At 57.8% G+C, this 15,071-nt stretch overlaps 2 protein-coding genes across 4 annotated transcripts in view; both read right to left on the bottom strand.

The window, feature by feature from the left end:
• CYP46A1 (cytochrome P450 family 46 subfamily A member 1) overlaps nt 1–7,123 on the bottom strand; it is a 34,378-nt gene extending 27,255 nt beyond the window's left edge. Inside the window, exons 1-2 of one of the 2 annotated variants that reach the window (XM_060003313.1) lie at nt 6,885–7,123; nt 249–329 (exon numbers count right to left, since the gene is read on the bottom strand). In XM_060003313.1, the coding sequence (XP_059859296.1) occupies nt 249–329; nt 6,885–7,006 (203 nt within the window). In that variant the 5' untranslated portion in view covers nt 7,007–7,123. The remainder of the gene's footprint in view (nt 1–248; nt 330–6,884) is intronic. The other variant, XM_060003314.1, reaches the window with a different exon arrangement.
• A 2,079-nt stretch (nt 7,124–9,202) lies between these two features.
• The window catches only part of HHIPL1 (HHIP like 1), a 29,430-nt gene continuing 23,561 nt past the window's right edge, over nt 9,203–15,071 (bottom strand). For both annotated transcript variants that reach the window (XM_060003939.1, XM_060003940.1), the window contains 2 exons: nt 13,734–14,326; nt 9,203–9,321 (listed from right to left, as the gene is read on the bottom strand). In XM_060003939.1, the coding sequence (XP_059859922.1) occupies nt 13,806–14,326 (521 nt within the window). In that variant the 3' untranslated portion in view covers nt 9,203–9,321; nt 13,734–13,805. The remainder of the gene's footprint in view (nt 9,322–13,733; nt 14,327–15,071) is intronic.

Genomic DNA, 15,071 nt, shown 5'->3' on the forward strand with positions numbered 1-15,071 from the left:
TTTACAGATGAAGAAACTGAGGCTCAGAGAGCTTCTGATGCCTGGTCTAAGGCCACGCAGTTGGCAAAAGGCAGAGCTTGCCTTCTGAACCACCCTTGTGTGCCTCAGAGTAGGAACTGCTGGGGGTGGGAGTGACCTGGGCTGGGGAGGTGGGTGTGTGCCGGACTGGGGGTTAGGGGATTGGGGGAAGCTGGCTCATGAGGGGCAGAGACTGGAGTAGGGGCAACAAATGACAAGTTAGGACCCACCAATCCAAAAACATATCTTGGAGCACGCGGCCACAAACCTCATCCTTTTTCCAAAAGTAGGGGAGGTGTCCTAGAAGGAAACTAGAAGAAATGGGAAACATTAAGATGACCGGAAGTCACCATCAAAGAATGCTCCCTTCCCCACAGGACCTTGTGAAGTTGGCATTATCAGGCCCACTTCACAGATGGGAGGACTGAGGCACGGAGAGGTACAGTCCTGGCTCAGGGTCACCAGGCAGGATGCAAATCCCAGTCTGACTGGCTCCGGAAGTTTTCTTAGAAAGATGGAGAGGGATAAAACCATCTCATCTCCCTGGTGCAGAGATTGGGGGCTGGCATGAGGAATAACCTGAGACATTCAGGGAACACTTACTAAATGCTGGGCACCATGATGAGCTTGACCACATCTGAACTCCCCACACCTCCTGAAGTAGGTCTATTATTAACGTAGTTAATAGGTAGGGCAACCGAGGCTGGGAAGAGGAAGTCATCTGGCCCCAGGTGCGTGGCTGGTACCAGGGTCCCCCACAGTCCTTCTCACCAGGACATAGTTTGGTCATGCTAACTTGGCAGTGCGATTACCAGATTGTAAACAGGCCTGTGTGGTGTCACCTTAGGCACATTCCAAGGTACTGGTGACTTCCTGTCTCCTGTTTATTCCCATCAAGTTGACTTACTACAGCTTCCAGAATGGCGACAATGAAACTGCAGTTGGGGTTTTCTGGGTCATGGCACTCACATTCTCCTGGGAGGAGACAGAGTGAATAAATAAATAAGTAAGTAAATAGGGAGTCAGACAGTGATGGGAGAGAAATCAGACTTGGGGGAGGTAAGGAGAGCTGGGGATGGGTGTAGGAGGATTATTGTAAATAGGCAGGTCAGGGAACATCCCTTTAAGAAGGTGACATGTGAGCTGCAAGAAGTGAGGAACTTGGCCACGTAGGTATCTGGGGGACGAACATTCCAGGCAAAGAGAATCGTAGGTGCAAAGGTCCTGAGGTAGGAGAGTGCTTGGTAAGTTCAAGGAACAGCAGGGAGGCGGTGTGGCTGGAGCAGAGTGCTTGAGGGGAACCTGGTACACGATGAGGTCACCACGATGGGGGAAAGATTGTGTACGGCCTTGGGGGCTGTTATCCAAACTTTTTCTTTGAGCTTGGTGAAGTGGGGGCTACTGGAGGGTTTTGAGCAGAACAGAGATGGGATCTGAATTGGGGTTTAAATGCATTGTCCTTGCTGCTGCAGAGCTGAGAGTAAACAGGGCAGGTGTGGGGGGCAGGGGTAGAAGCAGGGGCACCAGTGAGGGGGCTGTGAGTGGAGATGAGAAGTCAGACTCTGAATGTACGTGAAGGTGGGCCAAGCCAAGGGGACCTGCTGATGGACTGGATGTGGGGGGTGAGACAGGGGTCAGGGATGACCCTGGGGCTTTTGGCCTGGGCCACTGGGAGGCAGGATGGAGCTACCACTCACTAAGGTGAGGAGGACTGAGAGGGGGCCTGGTGGGGGCAGCAGACACTGTTGCCCCCACCCCCCACCCTTGTCCTTGCAGGTGGAGGGGCTTCCAAAGGCCGGAACCCGAGTCTCTGCCCTGTGCTCTCTCGGCTCTGTCGGCAGGCGGAGTAGCCTGGAAATTCCAGCTCAACACCCCCCCGAGCAGCCCTCCACCAACGATCCCCTCTCCCTCCACCTCGTGGTGGGGTGGGGGGAGCCTGTGTTCCACCGGGTCCCAGAGTTCGCCGGGGGGTTGCATCTCAGTTGCCCCCAGAGGTAATTTGCTTTATTGCCCTTCTGACCTTCTCTCTCCATCCAGTCCCTAACCCCACCAGGATCACGCCTCCCAAACGACTTACACTTCAATTCTTGTCTCAGGATCGGCTTCTGGGAACCAACCTGAGACAAGTGGATGGAACTGAGAGCCAGCCTTGGAGCGGTTGGGTGTGCGCTGCCCATCTAACACGGAAGGGAAGCAGGCAGGTAGGCACCTGAGGCTGCAGTTCAGGGAAGAGCTCCCAGCTAGAGATGTCAATGCGAGACTCCTCAGCAGAGAAGTGGTTTTGACAGACTGGGTTAGACCACAAGGGGTGGGTGTAGACAGGGAAGAGGCCCCAAGAGTGAGGCACTGTTGGAGGGACAGACAGTAAAGGGACAACCAGCCAGGAAGACTGAGCAGGAGATGCAGGGGAGAGAGAGGGGGAAACCGGAGAAGAAAGGCTTCAAGGAGGAGGTAGGGGTGCACCCTGCCCCGAGCAGCGGAGTGGCAGGGCAAGATGGGGACCAAGTGCTGACCGTGCGTCTAGCTCCACGGAGGTCACTGGGCCTTGATCAAACCCTGTTGGGTGGAGAGGTGGGGGCCAGAGCCTGACGGGCGGTGGATTCAAGAGAGAAGGGGAGGGAGGAACAGGGGCCGGAGACAGGCAGGCTTCGGACGGGGGTGTTGCTGTGGGCGTGCAAAGCTGGGATGGGGGGGCGGCAGCTGGAGCGAATGAGGGGGAAGAGGTTTGTGTTACAGCCTATTACATAAAAATAGGAATGATGCAGAAGAGAAGGAAAAGTGATGACGGAGGAGAGGGGGCATTGCTGGAGTCTCGGAGCAGTGGGGGGGGGGGGGGGCGGGCATCCTTGGCCAGGAGCACCGAGGTCCCAGGGGGGAAGGCACGTGGGCTCAGGGCAGGCCAGGGGGCTGATGTGGCGGCAGAGCCCTGGAAGGAAGTTGTCTCAGGCTGTTCATTTGCTCAGGGAAGTAGGAGGCGAGAATAAAGGCTGAGCGTGCGCTGGCTGGCACAGGAGGTGAGGGACTGAGGGGAGAGCGGGCGGGCGGGGCCTGCGCTAGGAAGCTCGGCGGGGCGCCGGGCAGCCACGCCCACTCGAGGGGAGCGGCTTTGAACTTACACCGCCCCGCCTGCAGCAAGATGGACCGTGGACATCACACATGACTGGCTGTATTTCCAGAATAATCTAGTACCCATGGTCACTCCCCAAAGCTGCAGGTTTGGAGAGAATATTCTCAGTTTTGAGTCACCTGAGTGAGAACAGAGTCTGGACCCTCCTCACCTTCACACGCCTGAGAGTCTCCACCCTAAGCACCGGAGTCCAGAGCCACCTGGGGAGGCACGTGAGTGACACCTCAAGAAGGTCAAGGGCATGTAGTGGCGTGGGGTCCTCACTGCCAGGCAAGAAAGGAACCTACGACCCGTTCCTTCCTGTTCCTGCAGGGGGCGCTGGGGGTGGGGGGCGAAGGCAGGGCCCGGAGACCAGGGGTTAGAAACCAGCAGATGAGGGATGATGGAAGGAGGGGATGGGAGACTCCTGGGATGGGGAGGGGCGGACCGAAGCCCACCTGGTGTGCCCCTGGTGGTAGACAGGATATGTCAGAGCAACCCAGGGAGAGAGGAGAGGGCAAAAATCCCCCTCCCCTGCCCGGTCCCCGGCACGCATGGTTTCCTATAACCCTGCGACAGGCACAGTGGGAATCCGAGGTTTCCTGTGGGCAGAAAAGTTTGGGACAGTACTGGAGCAGAAGTCATCTGGAGAGCCCACTGTGAGGCCACACAGAGGGGTGGCGGGAGCCCACGAGATGGCTGAGGGGTGGGCCACCCACTAGGAGTGAGGGTGAGGGTGCAGGGCCAGGAAAGTGCCTCGCGCCAGAGGGATGTGGTGGTCGAGTGCTCAGCTGGGCACCCCAAGTCCCCTGGATGCGCCGCCCAGCAGAGCCAGCCGTGGGTCTCCACCATCACCGAGAAAGACCCAGCAACGGTCGAACAGCCCCCAGGCCTGGCGACTCGGCAAGCAGGAGAGGGTGGAGAGAAGCAACACCGCCCAGGAGTTTTGAAAAACTTATTACAAAAGAAATAAAAACTGGGGGAGAGAGATTTTGCATTGTCAAGTTTACATTCATCCCACACTACCAGGAGAGTGGGGGGGATGAGGAAGCTCAGAGCAGTGACAGAGAAATACAGAGGCTACAAGTGTTTGTGTGGGATCTGAACATGGGGTCTGAGTTTTCAGCTGTTACATGGATCGTTGCAGTAGGATGTTGTCTGTAATCAGCACACAGAAGCAGGGCACTCAGGGAAGGCATCTTGCTGGTGACTCTTGCAGAAAAGAGGATGAAGAGTGGGGCTGCGAGAGCACAGCAGCTGCCTCTTGCAGGGCAGAGGGTTCCTTGCCTGCAAGCTGGCAAAGCCCTAAAGCACACTACTGGAGAAATCAGTACGCATAGATTTCTCGTCAACCGTGGTGTTGCCAATCATGGTTTGGGGATCCAGGCTCTGAATGCCAAAGCATCTGATTTATGCTAAAAAGAGGTTCCAGAACCTTCATTTAGTGCAGTTTTGTATTTGACCACCAACCAGTTTTTAACCCACAATCTTTTCGTATAGGCATTGTTCAGTTGACCTCCTTAGAATAAAGAGCCCAACCCAAATTATAGTCAGCCTCCTCCACCCACCCACACACCTGTAGGTCACATGTAGATTTTGTGGTGTAAGACTTGAGGGAGAATTCAGGCATAAAAAGGAAAGATATATGGACACATGCTACTACATGGATGACCCTTGGAAACATTCTGCTAAGTGAAAGAAGCCAGACACAAAAGGTCAAATATTGTATGAGTCCATTTATATGAGATGTCCAAAACAGGCAAATCTATACACACAGAAGGCAGATTAGGTGGTTGTCAGGGGCTACGGGAGTTCCGGGGGCAATGAGGAGTGATAGCTAATGGTTATGGGGTTTCTTTTTGCAGTGATGAAAATGTGCTGGAACTAGCAGTGATGGTTGCATAACTCCGTCACTATACTAAAAAGCACTGTATTGTACATTTTAAAGGGGTAAATGTTATGGCATACATTATTTTTTTAATGCAATTTAAAAAATTGATGTGGGGAGAGTAGCCGAGAGGAGCTTGATTTAAGTTCTCTCTTCTTAAGACACAGAGATTGGCTCAGGTCTGCAGTGTTTGAAGCACTTGGGTTTATGAGAAGGTCAAGTCATGAGGAGGCCTGTCAGAATGAGCACAAAACTCATTCAATTCCAAGCTCTTGACGGCTGATTTGAAAACCTGAAAGGGTGAGAGTGTATCTAACAGAACTGGCAGGAGCCTTCCACCATCCACCTTGGATCACAGTTTATCCAGGGTCTACTGTGCATGCTGAGCGAGATGTCAGGGGCACAGCAGTGAACAAGACAGACACAGGCCTATGGGAGAGACAGACACTTAACAAGAGGTAGCACGAATAGTTACCCAATTACCATTCAGGTGACTTAGAGTTTATAAAATGAACAAAATACATTTGCGTGTGGGAGCAGGGAGGGCCTCCCTGAGGAGCTGGCATTTAAGACAAGCCTAGAAGGCTGGGGGAAGAACCATCTAGATGGAGGGGAAGACACAGCTGCGAAGTAAGGGAAAAGGGTGGGAGAGGGCACCTGGGAGGAGAGAGAGCTGGCAGGGAGAACAGTTGCCTCCCTGTGTCTCCAGCTAGAGATCTTTCCCAAACCCACCAAGCAGGGATTCAGGCTTCAAATGCCAGGGCATCCGGCTTGTGCTGGAGGTGGGTGCCTTCCAGAATGTTGGTGTCCTGAGGTTTTAAGAAGTGTGTCTAATACCCTTGTTTATTCATTCAGTCAACAAATATTTATTGAGCACCTGCAATGTCCCAGGCTCTGGGGATACACAAGTGAACACACAGTATCCCTGCCCTCCCAGGGCTCACATTCTAAAGGGGGAGACAGACAGTCAACAGGTGAACAGACAGTCAACAGGTGAACAGAAGGTAACTTCAGGGATGATGGCCCCATAAGGAGTTTGGAGCTAGGAGGTGGGCTTTACACAGGGTAGGTGGGGAAAAGGAAGACCCGGGAGGAGGGGTTCAGCTGAGGTGGGTGCATGCAGAAAGAACTGGAGGCAGCAGTGAGCAAGCATGGGGTTAGAACAGTACAGAGTGGGTTCTGAGAGCCCAGCAGGGGCCTTGCTGGCCCCAGAGTAGCCTTAATTTAGAATTAGATTTAGTTCTAAGTGATGGGAAGCCTTTGGAGCACAGAAATGACACGTCTGAATGACACAGAAATGACACTTCAGAAAGGTGAACTTCTGGTGGAGTAGGGGGGAGGTAAGGTGAGTGGGGTGAGGGCTGAGGATGGAATGGAAGTACCAAGGAGAAGACAAAAAGGAGATACCAGGACAGAAATTTTTAAAAAAGAGGGGGGATGTGACCAAAGTACAGTGTATGACAACCCAGGTTGAGTGACCCCATCCAAGTCCCAAAGTTAAGAGCACCCACTTTAGAACCAGGCTGACCTGGGTTTAAATCTAGGCTTACCAACTGTGTGACCTTGGGCAGGTGACTTTGCCTCTGCGCGCCTCAGTCTCCTCGTCTGAACGATGGGGTAACAATAGCGCCTACCTAACAGGGTTGTCGCTGCCATCACGTTTTCGGGGCCCAGCAGAGCGCGGTGGGCGCCGAGCAGCTGCTGCGGCTGTGAGTAATTTGTTACTAAGAATAGTTAGCGCCCCTCTCCCTGCCGCCGTTTCCAAGCGGCCGCGCGCAATGGCAAGGCTGGACCCGATGCCGGCTTGGACGCGGTCCCCCGGCCCCCCATGCGAGAGCCCCATCCAGGTCCCCGCCCCCACCCCCCGCTCACCTGGGCCGCGGCGGCCCGGGGATGTGCTCGTAGCGGCTGCGAGCGCGGTGCACGAAGGTGCAGCAGAGGCCGAAGACGACCAGGACGGCGCTGCCGAGCAGCATCAGCAGCCCGGGGCTCATGGCTCCGGGGCAGGCCAGGCCGGGGTCGGGGCCGGGCACGCAGGGGGCGGGAGGCCGCGAGCCGACTCAGCTGTCAGCGCCGCGCGCCGCCTCGGCCCCAGGCCTGGCGCGACCCAGCACCGCCCCCGCCCGTTCGGCTCCACCCCCGCCGGCTGCGACCCCTCCCAGGAGCTCGGTCCCCGCCAACCACGTCTCCGCCTCCGGCTCCAGCTCTCCGGGCCGGCCCCGGCTTCGCACCGCCCATCCTGAAGCTCCGTCCTAACATCAACACTGTCTCCTCCCGGCTCCCAGGCCCCGCCCAGAGCATGTGATCTCCACCAATAACAACTCCACTTCTGGCTCAGACCCCCCCCAGCTCCGCCTTCTCTCCGCCTCCCAAGCCTCCGCCCACATCCCTCAAGCTCCACCCCAACAGCAGCTCCGCCCAGAACGCGTTGTCCCTGGCAACCCTAATTCCTCGGCGCATGCTGACCTGGCGGCGGCGCTAAATCCTGCTGGCTTCGCAGCCCGGTTTGGCGCCCCCAAATAACGGCGTTTCTCCGCGCGCGTTCCTAGGCCCCTTCCTTTCTCCCTAAACCTTCCTGGAAACCCCATCCCAGCCTCCAAGTTTCTGTATCACGCCGACTGTTCCCAAACCTCTCCCTGGAACCCCAACCTCCAAAGCTGGTTTCCCCTGCCCGGCCTGTCCACACGGGGCAGGTGAAGAGGACCCCGGGGACACAGCGAGGCCTATGCCTGCGAATGAAGAGCACACGGCTGCCACCCAGACCAAGGGGAAGCCCCACTGGGGGACCGCGACCGCAACGTCCAAGGCGTTGACCCAAGTCCGAAGGGTTGGAGTGGGTGAAAATCTGGTTACGGAAAGTCCCCTTCAAGCGCGAAAGCGAGAAATGTGCCCGGGGTGGCCAAAGGGTATTTTTGAACTACTAACGAAGATTTTCCTCCCTTTTATAACCTGCTTCTTCTTACCAATCCGGGTATGACAGAAGAGGCCAGCTCTGGGCTTTTTACTTCCCAATTCTTAGACTCAGGAGCAACCCAGAAGGAGAGCAGTGGATGGGAAGGGCCAGTTGTGCCCCCTCCCAATCCAGATAAAGATCCTTACAGCCGGGGAGGAGGTGCCCGAAGAGTTTAGATGCTGCTGGGTTTCTGAGAAAAGGACATGCCCCTGGGCCAGAGTCCCAGAATCCTGAGAGGTTTGGGAAAAACAGAGAAGGCCTGTATACCTCCTTCCCAGGTTCAGCCAGGGACAGTCCCCACCAGGGGCATGAGTGTTTGGGGCGTGTGGGCTATGGGGTGTCAGAGAGGGCCAAGCTGTAAGAGTGGGGTCCAGCACGGAGGAGACAGGATTTCTGTCCCCAGCACGGCAAGCTGGACATCCATTCCAGCTCGGGGAATGGGGCCCCATCCTAGGGGGAGCACCAGCCTCCCCCTAGGGCTGGGAGATGGTGGCTTGCCACCTTGCCCCCATGTGGTGGTGAAAAGCAGTCACAGGCACGTACTGGCTGGCCCTGAGGGGCAGGAGAGAGGGAGGCGGGGAGACCAGGACAGACCCTCCTAGGTTGTGAAACCTCCAGGGGTTGGGGGCAATTTGAAGGGAGGACACCAAACAATTGTTCCTTAAGGGCAGGACCAGATTTTAAACTGCTCTGGCCACAGTCTGGGGCAGGCATGGGACAGCCTCAGGGTACAATTGTCAGTGTGAACCTGTCCACCTAAGCTAGGGAGAGAAGTGGGCATTAATATTCTCTGGTGCATGGGTCAATACCAGTGACCTCTGGCTCTGTCCCATCGCCACCTCATCTGAGCCTCCCGGCTCTCCTGTGAGCATCAGGGAATGCTTAAGACTGTACACTGATGCTCCCAGGGGAAGCCCTTTGCCTGGACATGCAGCACTGCAAGCCCCCAGCAGAGGGAGCTGCCTGGAAGCATGTGGCCAACCACCTGGCCCTTCACTGGGAAGATCTGGACAAATGCTATCCACTGTGGTAGCTATTGGCCACATGGCTTCCATATGGGAAGTGGTTTCCTAGGAGGCAGGGCACGGGCACAGTAACCAGGGAAAGAGAAAGATCAAGCTCCTTGGTTCAAAGCTAACCCCCCTCTGAATAAGGGACCCAGTCACATAGCCAACTTGGAGATCATCTGGAAAAGAGCTGTTGACTGAAGAAAAATGTACAACCTAAAAGTTGGGAGTTATGTTTTATTTGGGGACATTGCTGAGGACTATAGCCTGGGAGACAGCCTCTCAGATAGCTCGGGAACTGTTCCAAAGAGGTCAGGGTGGAGCCAGGATACATATATAGGAGTTTTTGCTGAAAATAAAAAATATGTAGTCAAACATCAAAAGATTACTGCTAAGCACAAAAACCAGACATCTCAAGTTAATGATTTTAGTGCTGAAGATGTAAGAGTCTGGGCTCATTGAAATTATTCCTTAGACATGCATCTTAACTATCAGGGCCAGTATCCAGGTTTTCTCCATCTTGAATTCCCCTCAGGGCGCACCGTAGCGGGTGGCTGCAGTGGCTGATGGCTTGATGGCGGGCAACATTCATCGTTTACCAGGATGGCAGGCAACATTATTTTGTCCGCAGTGTCAGGGGTGCCTAATGGGGTAGTTGTGAGGATTAAATGATTCTGCATACCTGAGGCATCTGGCATATAGTAAGTGATCAATAAAGGTAAGTTTTTTGCAGCAGGACCAGAGGACAGATGCTCCCACAAGAAGATGTGGGTTCTGGGCTTCCCTGGTGGCGCAGTGGTTGAGAGTCCGCCTGCTAATGCAGGGGACACGGGTTCGTGCCCCGGTCCGGGAAGATCCCACATGCCGCGGAGCAGCTGCGCCCGTGAGCCATGGCCGCTGAGCCTGCGCGTCCGGAGCCTGTGCTCCGCAACGGGAGAGGCCACAACAGTGAGAGGCCCGCGTACCGCAAAAAAAAAAAAAAAAAAAAAAAAAGATGTGGGTTCTACATGCTAGCTGAAGGGGCTCATCTTCCTCCCATTTTGAGGATTTGTCCCTGGGTCATTCTAATGCTGGCCCCTCTACCTGGCATGCCCCTCCCACCCTGTCTTGTGCATCTGGCAGCTGCCAATGTGGGCGCCAACAGCCTGCTACTGAGCTTTCTGTCCAGAAACAATACGGAACGTCCTGGGCACGTTTGTAAATGTTACCTCATTTTTCTTCCAATAATCCTGCTGATTACTTCTGTTTTCCGATGAGGCTCAGAGAGGTTAAGTGACCTTGCCAAGGTCACACAGTCAAGGCTGGACCCCTAACATCCCAGGCGTTGTCTCCCAGCCAAGCATTTGCAACGTGTAAACATAGGAATGCCTTGGGGAGCTGAAGGTTGCTCCCTAGCTTGGTTGCCTTCAGCCACTGACTGAAGCTGTCAGGGCTGCCAGGGACAGTGGGCCTTTCCTGTCATCAGAGGAGAAAGGTGGCCACCTAGGGCCCAGCCCAGTTGAGGCTTGCCAGAGGGATGCAGGTGAACAGGGAACCAATGAGGCCCAGCCAGAGACCTGGAGTGTTGTTACCTGAGGCTGACACCATGCATGCAGTCCTGGGTGCTGGGCCACACCTGGGACATCCCTGCAGCGGTGGCTCCAAGGGCTCCAGAACTAAGCTGTGTGACGCTGGGCAGAGGCAGTCCCTCTCTGGGCAGGTTCTGAGAGATCACTCTAGCTGCTGACTGGAGGCCAGATTAGAGGCAGTGAGGGCAGAGGCCGATAGGGAGCACGGAGAGCCTTGGCCCAGGCCAGCCTCCATCCCCAGCGACTTCAGAGGACTCAGAGGCAGGATCAAAGTCCCTGGGGGCAGAGTCACTTGTGACTGCTCCCTTGGCTTTCCGAGGCTGGTGGTGGAGTGAAAGGAGCACGGGACAGGGAGTCTGCGCCTAACCCTGCCCCTCCCTGGGCCCGTGTCCCCATCCGCACAATGATGGGGCCCAACGAGGGGGACCCTGAATTCAGTGCTCTTGAGGTAGCACAGCGTGACAGCACACAGCTGGGGCTCCAGAGCCAGGCTACCTGGTTTCTAATATTGGCTGTGTGACATCTGACAAGTAACTAAGGCCCCCTGGGCCTCAGCTTCCACATCTGTAAAATGGGTGGGAGGGCGACCCTAGCACCTACCTCGTAGAGTTAATACAAGGATTAAAGAGTGACTAATCTGTAAAGCCTTTAGAACAGTGCCTGGCATAGTAAGTGCTCAGCCGGTGTCAGCCACCTGCCCTTATTATTACCAGTAAAGCAGCAGTGTGTCTCTGTGAGCCTCATTCTCAGGAGTCAGGCCGCAGCCTCAGCCTTATTTGGAGCCTGAGGGGTGATGGGAGGGGAAGCACCCTTCCTGCAACACTGACGGGCCAAGGCCAGCACTGCCCAGAGGAGTGATGAGGCCTGGGACCTCCCCTACTTGCCCCAACAAACAACAGTGACACTCAGGGCCCAGCAGAGGGCTGGACCACTCCCCCTTGCCACTTGGGGAAAGTGCCACGGGCCCCAGATGGTGGGCCCAGGCTGTGGGTGCTGAGCTGCAGTGGGAGGTGCCCACCTCCCAGGCCCCGCCTTGTGGCATCATGTCCTCCAGGCCTTGAACTGAGGAAGGGGGCTCCACAGGGTGGGGAGGGGCAGGAAAGAGCACAGAGGAGCCCTAGGAAGAGGAGGCAGAGGCTGCTAAAAGCCATACCCCACCTCGAAGCCAGAGGGACCAACAGCCCTGGCCCTTCCGCTGAGCAGGGCCATGATGCTGCCCTGCTCTGAGGGCCCCGAGGGCCACCCCGCCTTCCCTGGGCTCTAGTCTTAGCTCGGCCCCATCTGACCAAAGGCCTGGGACACTCAGCCTCCCAGGTTCATTTCCCCATCAGCACAGTGAGGAGTTTGGCCTGGATGGTCCCCACGGGCCTCCCAGCTCCTAACACTTCCGGATGTCCCAGCGACCTGGAAGATGCCCAGTCAACCACCCCTGGGCAGTGGGGGGTCTCCATCAGCTATTTCCCAGCGAGGCTGGCAGCCTACAGCGGGCAGGGGCCCTGGGCCATGCTGAGACTTTCTGCAGGTATAGCCAGGGGGTTCAGTGGTTATACACCTGGCGGGTGCTAGGGCTAGCCAGCTCGTGTTCACATTTGGCTTCCCCCTGCCTGGCTGGGTGATCTCAGCTGAGATATTGAAGCTCTGTGCACCTCGGTTTCCTCATCTGTGAAAGGGGAGGAAGCGGGCTGTTGCAGGGATTGAATGAGTTCAGGTATGCGGCACCGTTCTTACGACGGTGCCCAGCACACAGGCTACGCTCGGTGGCAGGGTTAATTGTGGTTTCCACGCGGGGCTCAGCACGGTTAGAGGAGCCACAAGGGTCTGGGTCCCTCGCCCACCCCACTTAGGGCAGAGGTAGGGGGGAGTTCGAGAGGGTGACCCTAAAGCTTTTTTCTGCAGCCTCGTACTCCACACTCAGCTTCAGCGAGCAGCTGGGAGGCCCCGACAGGCTTCTGCCCACACCATTTCCTCTGCCAGGCACACCATCCCTAGTGCCAGCTCAACTCCCAGGACAACACCCAGGTTGGGTTGGGATGCCCCACCCAGAGCCCTCCCCCACTCCCCGACAGGGGCCATATCCGGTCCTCACTGCCCGGTGACCATCTATCTGCTTCCCCTCCTTGGCCCCCTATCAGAGGCTGAGCCCAGCCATACTTGATGCCCCTTGACCGGCCTGGCATGAGCCAAGGCTGAGGCCCCTAGTGGGCAAAGGAACTTCCACCTGTGAGCAGGACAGAGGCTGCAGGCCCAGCCCCCTTCTCCCACCCCCTCCCTCCGCTTCCAGGCAGGTGTGAGTCAGAGAAAAGAGGCAGGAAGGGGTTTGTAAACAGTCGCGCTGTTGGCACAGCACTGGGTGACGGAGCACCCGTGGTCTCACTGGGTCCCCAGCCCGGTCGGCCCCCGGGCTTGGGTTGAGGAGGCAAAGGGTTCCCTGGGATCTCACTGAGCAGGGTGGGTGGGGAATGGAGATGACAGAGGTGGCCCTGGCACCGGCGCGGAAGTGGAGAAATCTGAAGCCTCACCAGCGACCGTGGTGCTTGGAGTGGCTGGGTCCAGCGTGATGCTGAGGCCCAGAAGGCTTCTCCCGGAAGTCATCCAGTCATCCCTGCCAGCCCACCCCGGCACTCGCTTCCTCCTAGGCAGCCTGACCCTCGCTGGGACAGCCACAGCCCAGGGGTCACCCTGGACCCATCAGTCTGATGACTTGCCTTGGCCCTACTAGATGCCTTCGTGTTTCTCTTCAGCAACTCTGACTGCCAGGCCACCGGTCCACGCCCTTTGGGCCACGTTCCTCAAGCCGTGCTCCAGCTGGTCTGGGGCCTTCCACTCCCCACCATGGGCAGGGCAGGCCTGGTCCCCTCCCTCCACCCACCGGCTGTGCCTCTGTTAGTGCAGTGAGGTCATGTCTGCCCTTAAGGGGCAGCTGCCCTCAGGGCTCAGGGTTCTACCAGACTGTGCTCCTGCAGCTGCTTGAGATGCTTGGAGGCGAGCAAAGAACACCTCAGGCTGCAACCACACACCCACAGGGGCCACACGGATCCCAACACATACTGCAGCTGCGGGGTTTCAAAGACATGTGGGCAGGAACACACAACGAACACGCGTGCACTGCACGCACCACAGGACAGCGTTACAGATGGGCCACCCCCAGGCCACCCCCCACGTTCCCCCCACCCTCAGACTCAGGTGCACGCACCAGGCGCGCACAGGTTGGACGGGCTCTGGACGCACAATGGATAGCCCAGCTGGCCAGACAGACGATGCTCGCCTACAGATCGGGGTTCTCGCGGCTGCACACGACGCCGGCGTCCTCCTGGTGGTCGCAGTTGTGGGAACCCAGGCCGGCGTGCGCGCACTCCAGTAGGTTGCGTTCACTGCCTGTGCAGCGCACGTCGTCCAGCAGGATGGGCAGCGCGTGGCCCTCGCCGAACTCAGCACGCTTGGTGGCCCGCACGGTGTACGCGAAGCCCAGCTGGCGGCACACGACGGCAGCACCCTTGGTGTCCCAGGCGTCATCGCACACGGTGCCCCAACGTCCACCCGCGAACACCTCCACGCGCCCGCGGCCTGGACTCAGGCCCGGGGGCCGCACCAGGCGCACGGCGCCGTTCGAGGGCTCGGGGACCGCGGTGCCCAGCCGTTCCCGCCGCCGCCCGCCGCCCCGACGGCGCCCGGGCCGCGGGGTGGGTCGTGCCGGCCGCAGGGTGGGCGCAAGTGGAGGGGTCGTGGGGCGGCTGCGGCGGGGAGCCTTGGTGGGCCGCGGGGTGCTCTCCATCCTCCGGATGAACTCTGCGCAGAGGAAGAGCCTGTGCTCGGAAGGGCCCCGGCCGCCCCAGCCCAGCCCACGCGACCCCACGCCACCCCGGCTCTTCACCCCAGAATGCAGACCCCAGGGAAACATGTCCCGTTCTGCCCTCTACTCAGACCCTGAGGATGAGGTGCCCCAAGCGTGCTTCTCGGGTCACCCTGGCCCCACAAGGTGCCCACCTGGAGCCGAACGCCAGGTGCTTCTGCAGCCGTTCTGCACACACTTGCTGGCAGGTGCTTCGTGCCTCTGCTGCTGGGCCTCTCCCCACCCCCATCCCTCCTCCCCTTCTGGGAGTCCCCTGTCTGGCAGGGGAAGGACTCTCACACTGTAAATTCCTAAGCGCAGTGGCAGGGAAGGAGTGTCTGGGAGAGCTTCTCAGAGCAAATGATGCTTTCTGGCTCCAATCTCTGGTTTAAGGGTGAGGAAGCTGAGGACGGCTGATGGGGGTGGGGGGCGGGGAACTGCAGTGGGTGGAGGGCAGGCCAGCAGGATGGGAACCAGCCTGCCCGGGGCCCCTCTGCTCAGGTGAAGCCCTCCCCTCCAGGCTCCCAAGGCTGCTGGTCCCCCTGCCCATCACAGGGGGGGCTGGTCAGGAGCTCTCTAGGTGCGGGGCTGTGGTCCACACTGACCCCGCCCACTGACCCCTCCACGGGGACCTGGACTCATTAGGTGTCGGGGAGCTGTGGTAGGTGATTCCCTTTGTCCCTGCAGGACGTGGCCCTCACG

This window comes from Delphinus delphis, chromosome 2, assembly GCF_949987515.2.
Source record: "Delphinus delphis chromosome 2, mDelDel1.2, whole genome shotgun sequence".
NCBI lineage: Eukaryota > Metazoa > Chordata > Mammalia > Artiodactyla > Delphinidae > Delphinus > Delphinus delphis.